Consider the following 9,379-nt stretch of genomic DNA (forward strand, 5'->3'; position numbering starts at 1 on the left):
GTTGACAACGTAGACTTGCACAATGAGCAGGTTCCTCCCTCGTTTCTTTAGAAATAGGGTGTTGCTGACTTTTCCTCTTGTAAAGCCATTTTCTAGGAGAAATTTGGACAACCTTTCATACTATGCACAAGGAGCCTGCTTCAGCCCGTATAAAGCTTTGTCAAGTTTGAATACATTCTCAGGATGCTCATGACATTCGAAGCCATATGGTTATTTGACAAAGACTTCTTCCTTGAGATATCCATTCAGAAATGCACTTTTGACATCCATTTAGAACAATTTGAATTCCATATGAGATGCAAAGGCAATGAGGATTCTGATGGCTTCCATTCGAGCAACCGGAGCAAAATTTTCATCATAGTCAATCCCGTCCTCTTGATTGTAGCCTTGAACTATTAACCTTACATTATTCCTTGTTGTGTTTCCAAACTCATCAAGTTTGTTTCTGAATACCCACCTGTTTCCTATTACAGTTCTGTCAGCAGGTCGGGGAACCAGGTGCCATACGTTGTTCTTCTCTAATTGATGAGTTCATCTTGCATAGCAGTAATCCAGTCAGCATCTTTCAAAGCTTCCTTGATATTTTTGTACTCAATTTGAGAGAGAAAGGCTGAGAAAGCAAGTGATTTTCTTAACTTTGATCTAGTTTGAATCACTGAGTCAAGAGGAGTGATCATATTTTGAAGAAGGTGTGAACTTTTGTGCTTCCAGTTAGACACATGAATCCTATTATGAGAGGATCCAGGTTCTTCTGAATGTGATCCATTATTGACATGAGTACCGCTTCTCAGCTCAGCATCTGGGTTCCTTGCACAACATCAACAACTTTGTTCTCAGCATCAGTTGTTGTGATTAAGGGACCGGGTTCCTCTACATCAGCTGGAGATACAGCTGCGCCATCTTCATTTGATTTCTTGATGTGACTCATCATGTTAGCCCTTCCATTATCAATGACTTCACCAGGAACCATTGACTGCTCTTTGTCTGAATAAATCTTATCAAGTGAAGCTTTCCCATATAGGTTATGTGATTCATCAAAGGTCGCATGTATGCTTTTCTCAACATATTGAGTTCTTTTATTGTAGACTTTGTAGGCTTTGTTTTGTGATGAATAGCGAAGAAAGATTCCTTCATCACTTTTGGCATCAAATTTTCCAAGTGCTTCCTTGCCATTGTTGAGGACAAAACATTTGCATCCAAATATCCTTAATTGTGTTAGCTTGGATTTCCTCCCATTCAACAGTTCATATGGGGTTTTGTTCAGGAGGGACCTAATCATGTACTTGTTCACCAAGTAGAATGTAGTGTTAACTTCTTCTGCCCAGAAATATTTTGCAACGCCACTATCAATCAGCATTGTCCTTTCCATGTCTTCAAGAGTCCTATTTTTCCTCTCCACAATACCATTTTGTTGAGGTGTTCTTGGAGCTGAAAAATTATGACTTATGCCATTTTCAGCACAGAACTCATCGAATTTTGAATTATCGAACTCTGTGCCATGATCAGATCTTATACACATAACATTATGGCTTATTTTCACTTGGATCTTCTTCACAAAAGCGGCAAACACTGGAAAACGCTTTATCCTTGGTAATGAGAAACAAGGTCCAGGTGAATCTAGAATAGTTGTCCACTATGAGAAAAATGTACTTCTTTCCTCCTCTACATGTCACCCTCATAGGTCCACAGATATCCATATGGAGGAGATCAAGTGGCCTTGAGGTTCTAAGTTCCTTTTTGGTCTTGAATGAGGACCTGACTTGATTTTCTTTTACACATGCATCACACACCTTGTGATCTTTGAAGCTTGACTTAGGCAAGCCATGAACCAGGTCCTTCTTGACCAATTTATTTAGCAACGTAAAACTTGCATAACCCAATCTTCTGTGCCATAGTTCAGCATCATCATCAACAACACTTAGACATGTGAGATCCCTATTTTGCAAGGACTCAAAATTAGCAACATAAATGTTTCCTCTTTTTAATTCCTCTATTGTTTCTTTTAGGTCCATGACTACTATCAACAAATCATCTCTCTCATTTTCTACGTCTTCAATTTTTTTAATCAGAACATTCTTTTCCTTCATTAGATTCTCGATGGTTTCTTTTAGGTCAGCCACTACTAATACCAGATCATCTCTCTCATTTTTTACCTCTCCTAATTCCACAGTTAATATATTTTTATCATTTATAAGACTGTGATAAGTATCAATTAAAATATTTGCCAAAGATATAAGTTATTTTGAGAGTAAGACTTCAAATTTCTTTGAACGTCTAGAACGTTTACCTCATCATCATCATTATCATCATCATCTTCATCATCGTCATATTTTGCCTTCAGAGCGAAGATAGAGTTATATTCAGCTGCTTCACTTTCAACTTCCATCATGGAGGTATCAGTGTAACTACCCGACCGGTCGTTTCGAAAGTTATAGCCTCGTTCCCCCATTTACTTCTCCATTTGTGCTTTATAGCTTTATAGCTGTTAAGAATAAATTGAGACACTTAGTCTCACAATGGAAAGCTTAAGTTGAAAAAGTCGACCGAGTGCTGACTTATGTGTAAACGACCGCGGATTTGAATTTTGATGGTTATGTTAGCTCTGTTAGGTGATTTTAGACTTAGGAGCGCATCCGGTTTTGATTTGGAGGTCCGTAGTAGAATTAGGCTTGAAATGGCCAAAGTTAGAATTTTGGAAAATTTGACAAGGAGTGGACTTTTTGATATCGGGGTCGGATTGGATTTCCGGAAGTTGGAGTAGGTTCGTGGTGTCATTCGTGACTTGTGTGCAAAATTTGAGGCCAATTGGCCATGGTTTGATAGGTTTCGGCGTTGTTGTAGAATTTGAAATTTTCAACGTTCATTAGACTTGAATCTATGTGTGATTCGTGTTTTTGATGTTGTTTGAGGTGGTCTGAGGATTCGACTAATTTCGTATGATATTTTAAGAAGTGTTGGTATGTTTGGTTGAGGTCACGAGGGTCTCGGGTTGATTTCGGGTAGTTAACGGATCAAGGTTTGAAGTTGAAGAGCTGCAGAAGTTTGAGGACTGCTGGTGTAATCGCACATACGGATTGGGAACCGCAGATGCGAGCTCGCAGAAGCGAGACAGGGACCGCAAAAGCAGCCAGGAAGGCTTTAGGAAGAGGCCGTAGATGCGATGAAATTTTCCGCACCTGCGATAGAGCAAATGCAGTCCAAGGCTCGCGGAAGCGGAGAAGGCTTGGTTAAGTGACTTCCGCAGATGCGGAGTCTGCACCTCAAGAGCGGGACCACTGAGTCGGATTTTGGGACTGCGGGTGCGGTTTGACTGGGCAAAACATATAAACATAAGGGCTCACAATTTTCTTCATTTTCTAATATCTTAAGCTCGGATTTTTGAGGTTTTTTAGAGGATTTTCAAGGGGATTCTTGAGGTAAGTTCCTTGTGTTCATATTTTAGAGGATGTTTCCCCACTGATATTCCACCTAGATGGTGTGTGTTTGAGCTATAACTTGAGGGTTTGAGGCTAGGGCTTTGGGGAGTTAATTTTGGGGATTTGAATGACCAATTGGTGTCGGATTTTGATGAATTTGGTATGACTAGACTCGTGAGTGAATGGAATTTCTGGGTTTGTGACTTTTGTTGGATTTCGAGATGTGGGCCCGGGGGCCGGGTTTGAGCCAATTTCGAATTTTTGAGTTATAACTTCATAATTTCTTGTAGAATAGATTCCTTTAGCCCGTACTGATTGTATTGTACTGCTTGTGGCTAGATTCGGGTCATTTGGAGGCCGACTTGCAAGGCAAAGGCGTATTGGAGTAGGGATTTTCTCGGATTGAGGTAAGTAACACTTCTAAACTTGGTTCTGAGGGTTCGAAACCCCGAACTTATGTGTTATGTGATTGGTATTAATGTGACGCACATGCCAAGTGACGGGCATGCGGGCGTGCACCGTGAGAATTGTGACCTGGTCGATTCCATGGCAGTGTCCGGTGTTTCTATCTTGTTGATATCCGTGTTTTCATCGTGTGATAAAGTAATTGAGCTCTCACTCGTGCTAGATATCTTGTTTAAGCTTTATGCCGGTAATGTTGGGACCCGTAGTGGTCGTTTCTTGCTGTTGTCTTACTGATTTCATTGATATTTCGTACTCAATGATATTCATTCATTTCATATTATATCTCAATCTCTGTTGTTAATTATTGATACATCATATCATTATTTTCGGGCTAGTATCATAACATTATGAGCCCGTGAGAGAAAGACTAGAGAAATTGATGACTGAGTGAGGCCGAGGGCCTGATTATACGTGACATTTATGGGATCGGGATGCAAATCGCAGTGGTATTACTGATTTATAATAGAGCTTGTGGTGAAGAAGCCCTTTCGGAGTCTGCACAAACCCCCAGTGAGCGTGGTTGATTATATTGAGGGATGGATCTTCCCTCGACATGGATCTTGTCCGAAGCATTTTATACCTGGAGATGGATCTTCTCCATGGGATGGATTGGCCCTACTCGGTACTGGGTGACTGATGGTCGGTGATATATATAATCCGGGATGGATCTTCCCTGGGACGTATGGGCCATATACAGTACCGAGTGATTGAGCATTTGAGAGTGTGAGCACATGAGGTTGTCAGCATGGTGCGTCACATACAACATGTGCATTGGCATTGTAGAAGTAGAGGAGTTATATTCTTCATATCATTCAGATTTGATCCATTTTACTGTTTTGAGATATCCATCGAACTTGAAAGCATGTCTACGTTTCTGCGCTGTTACTTTCTATATTGAACTGTGCCATTTGAGTTCATCTTTACTTTCAATCCATAGTTTGGATTTGTTACTTTTTGAGTTGGTTGTACTCACGCTACACCCTACACCTCGTATGCAGATCCAAGTGCTTCCGGTTACAGCGGCTGCTGAGTGAGGAGTCGAGATCACGAAGACTATCGAGGTAGCTGCATGGCATTCGCAGGCCTTGACTCTCCTTCATTATCTTTATTTATATTTTAGTTCTTATTTCTCAAACATTGTAGTAGGTTGTATCCTGGTATAGATGATCATGTACTCGCTGACACTCCGATTTTTGGGAGGGATTTGTATGGCGTTGTGGTTTTATTTCGGTTTTTAAAAGGTTTTTCTTAAATATTAACTGCTTCCGTTTAATTTTCAAAGTTTTTATTTGGTTGAACTGGTTGAGTAGTTGGCTTGCCTAGTTCCATGATAGGCGTCATCACGACGGTCGGTATTTGGGTCGTGACAATCACCATGTGCATCATCCTCTCCAGATTCACTGGAAGAATCTCCCCATGCAGCAAGAGCTTGTTTCACAACATTGTCAGCGGCATCTTTTCTCTTGAATCTTTTGTGAGGAACCGAGCTCCTCTTGGCTTCTTTATGTGTGTTGTGCCTGTTATGTTCTTGCTTGAGGAGAGGACAGTCTTTGATGAAGTATCCTGGCTATCCACATTTATGACATAAGTCATACCCTCTTGGCTTGCTAGAGCTGCCCCTTTGTCAGGTAAGCCATATCAGCATCCTCACCACTTGAGTCATTATTGTCTGTCTTTAGGACTAGGATCTTCTCCTTTTTGGGCTTTCTTCTTTCATGATCCTTCTTCTTATTCATTTCATAGGTTTTCAGATTACCAATGAGTTCATCAATGGTCAGCTTTTGCAGATCTTTTGCTTTTATGATAGCATTTACTTTGCTTTTCCAGGAACCAAGTAATACACGAAGTATTTTCGTGACAAGTTTGTTCCTTGGAATGATCTCTCCCAGAGAGTGGAGCTCATTGATGATAGAGGTGAATCCAGTGTGCATGTCCTGAATAGACTCATCATCCTTCATCCTAAAGAGTTCATACTTAGTGGTGAGCATATCAATCTTTGACTTCTTGACTTGAGTTGTCCCTTCGTGTGTTGTTTGGAGAGCTTCCTAGATCTCCTTGGCAAATTGGTAAGTAGAAATCCTACATGTCCAATACCACAGACAAAGATTTTGTTTTTGTTCGAAAGTTCTTCTCTATGGCTTTGCGGTCAGCGTTGTTGTATTCCTTCCATGTCTTGGGAATTGTCACTGCTGGTTTGTTAGTGGTCTTCATAGGGACGAAGAGTCCATCGCATATAACATCCCAGAGCTCTGAATCTTCAACCCTGATAAAATCATGCATCCTTGTCTTCCACCATTTGTAGTATTGGCTATTGAATCTTGGTGGTCTATAGGTAGATTGGCCTTCCTCAAAGTTTGGTGGAGCAACCATGAAGATCCTTTCTAGGTGTTAGCCTGATAGAAAGAACCCGCTCTGATACCAATTGATAGAAACTTAGGGTCTACCAAATTGTATAGAGAATTGGGTTCTCTATCAGTTCCCACTGAACACACACAAAGAAATAAGTAAATGACACATCACAGTTTTACGTGATAAACGCCCAGCTTTCGGGATTAAAAATCACGACATACACTCGTAGGATTTCAACTTCATTAACCAAGCAACTTTAGATTACAACCTATTGTAACCTAAAAATTAAACTCTTAATCCCTAACTCACTTGTAATAACGCTATTACAAGCCCCTTTGTAACAACTCTATTACAAAGTTCACAACTCGACTAACTCTGGTCAGGACACAAAAACAAGGTGTATGGTTTTACAATTGGTTTCCTACACAATGCTTCTAGCTAAGCTAAGTAGAAATTACACGTAAATCACTCTAACAAAGGTGCAACATAACTAAGGACATATAATAACACAATGCTAGAAACCGGTCCTTCGTTATGTTGTTATTTGTTCTTGAAGCCTGGAAGTCGCTTGCAGGATGGCAACAAACTTGAGAGAAAACTTGATTAATTCTCGGATGTGCAAGTGTATGTTTTCTTTATTGCTTCATGTTAATAATATCCAAGTGATGTCACTTGGATGATGCAAGCAATATCCGGTACAAGGTATGTCCTAAAAGGTGGCTGCTGCACTGGTCACACGGTTGCGTGTGTGCAGAGAAACAGTTGCAGCAACTTTACAGCTGTGGGCAGTTGACTGGTACAGTCAGTAAGGGAACTGATGTTCATCTGTTCCCTCTGCCGTCTATTTGACTCTGATTATTAGAATTTGTGCCCAACTTGAGACCTGTTGTTCCTTAGCACTTTAAAAATGTGTAACAGGTTCCCCATATGATTCTTATCATTACGTTTGTTAGATCATCAAAATATAACATGTCACATAACCTATCAAAGTCTCATATTCAGCTAAAGTCTGAGAAAGCAACTCAACTTTCAAAATTTAAGACTGAATAAAGTGTATTCAGTGTACTAAAAAGCAGCAAATAGCAAATTCTTTTGGCTAGATATAATAATCGTTATAAACAGAAAACCAAGTATGCGATAATGCGAGCAAAAATATTATTAGCTTTGATTTGTTATTTGAAAAAATGTCATGGGTTAAGAGTAGAGTAGAATAGAATTCTTGTCCGGCCCCTCAAATCGTAAAACATAGAACCATAATTTTCATTAACTACGCAATTAAATGTCAATAAATTATTAATGGGTTTATTTTTTGTCTTTACATTCTTTCTACAAAACTATGGTTCAACACAAGCAACGTTAATGGAATTACCACGTAACTAGATTTTTAAGTTCTGATTTTTAGGATTGCTTAAATGCAGCTCAGAGAATTAGCATTATAAGTTAGTATTAGCTTGACTTTTAGTCGGGGATCAATACTATTTTTAATTAAAGCTTGCAGAGTGCCTAAATTTTGTTTCACATTCACAAATAGAGATTTAATTTGCTGCCATATTGGTGTAGGTTTCATTGGACAAAATCACGAATCTTTTTTATTTTTTCAATCATCTTTATTGTTAGGGCATATTGATAAGTACTCCAAATTGATCGATTAACTCGCTACATATTATGCTTGGCATTGGCATAGAACATATAATCGTCCCGGAATGTAGTGATAATGTTCCATCAATTTTTATTCAGTTCCAACTTGTACCTTGTGATAAAAATGGAATGTAAGTAGGCGAGGGACGGATATAGCCAAGTGGATCCAGTAGATTGTAACAAATTCATACTTGATAAGATTGTGAAATCAAATTTTTAAAGGTATGTTAGGCTACAACATTGACGATATTATCTGTAATTTGATCGTCATTTTAAACCTCAAAGGATTTAAGGAGAAAAATATCTGTGTGGAATATTGGTCTTGAATGGGACGGTAGAAACAGAACGTTTGGTTGTGCAAAACCATACAATTTGAAGTGCAAGTGGATATAATAGTAGCGCATTTATATAGGCTATGGTCCTATGTCGGCAGATGAATTCTTCCAAGTAGACTACTTTGAATCCATATATTCACTTCTACAATCCATTACAAACAATTTTCCATTTGATTTGAGTAAACTTTTAAAAGAGAGAATGTAAATTACACCGCCACTTAATAATACGGGAAAGGGTTCGAGTGATATATACTGTTGGGTTTTTAAGTTTAAATGTAGCTTAAAAGAGGGTGAATGAGAAATGAAGGGAAATTGAAAATATTTGATTTTCCCTCCTTGACAAAGGGACATTGTCTCATATTGGAAGAGGAAAAAGTTTTGATAGATATATATATAATTGCATTTCTTCTAACTCTTAAAGAGTTAAGAAGAAGGCAAGCCTCGCACCGTCGTCATCGTCGCTCGCTCGCTCGGCTTCGGATTCGGTCAAATGATTGATTGATTAACTTTTTGGACCATATTTATTTGTTAATAGTAAATATTAACAGAAATGTTATTAAATATTCGTTTTTTAAACGAAAAATTAATATTAAATCCAACGGAATAGTATATGCCCTTTGTTTTTTTGTAAAAGTCATTTAATTTATGGCCGTTTTACACAAACAGCCCTTCTGAAGAGTTGCACCTCTTCAGTTTTGAAGAGTTGCACCTCTTCAGTTTGAGCTCAACATTGGCTATAAATACCAGTCAATTCTCTCAGATTTTTCATACGAATTTCTGACTTCTCCTCCTTTCTTCTTCATTATTTTTACTACAAAGAAAGCAACAGTAAGTGTGATTTGCTACCGATCTTTGTGTTCGCTGAAATACTGGGGTTTGAAGTATCGCTACACCAGTGTGTAATTCGTTCTATCCTGGAGAAAATAATCCACAACCTTGGGTACTAGGAGGGGATTAAATTCCTTAAGAAAATATTGTGAATTCAGTGGGCTCGGATTAAATTCTGTTTCTTTTACATTTCTATTTATATGTTATTTTATCTTCTCCAAAATTATTTTACAAATACAGAATAATAACAAGCTTAAGGAATTTAATATTTTCTATATTTGTGTTATACTCACTATTTCTGGAGACTAAAACCTGTGTGGTTTTATACTCCAGTGGAGATTAAAATCT

The 9,379-nt window shown here is 38.5% G+C and overlaps 1 protein-coding gene across 1 annotated transcript; it reads right to left on the reverse strand.

Moving 5' to 3' along the window:
* Positions 1 to 5,488: 5,488 nt before the first annotated feature.
* On the reverse strand, positions 5,489 to 5,839 carry LOC138906959 (uncharacterized). Its single transcript, XM_070196679.1, has one exon. The coding sequence runs from the start codon at positions 5,837 to 5,839 to the stop codon at positions 5,489 to 5,491; it is 351 nt and encodes a 116-aa protein (XP_070052780.1).
* Between the last annotated feature and the right edge of the window lie 3,540 nt (positions 5,840 to 9,379).

The sequence above is a fragment of the Nicotiana tomentosiformis genome, chromosome 1 (genome assembly GCF_000390325.3).
Source record: "Nicotiana tomentosiformis chromosome 1, ASM39032v3, whole genome shotgun sequence".
Taxonomy (NCBI): Eukaryota; Viridiplantae; Streptophyta; class Magnoliopsida; order Solanales; family Solanaceae; genus Nicotiana; species Nicotiana tomentosiformis.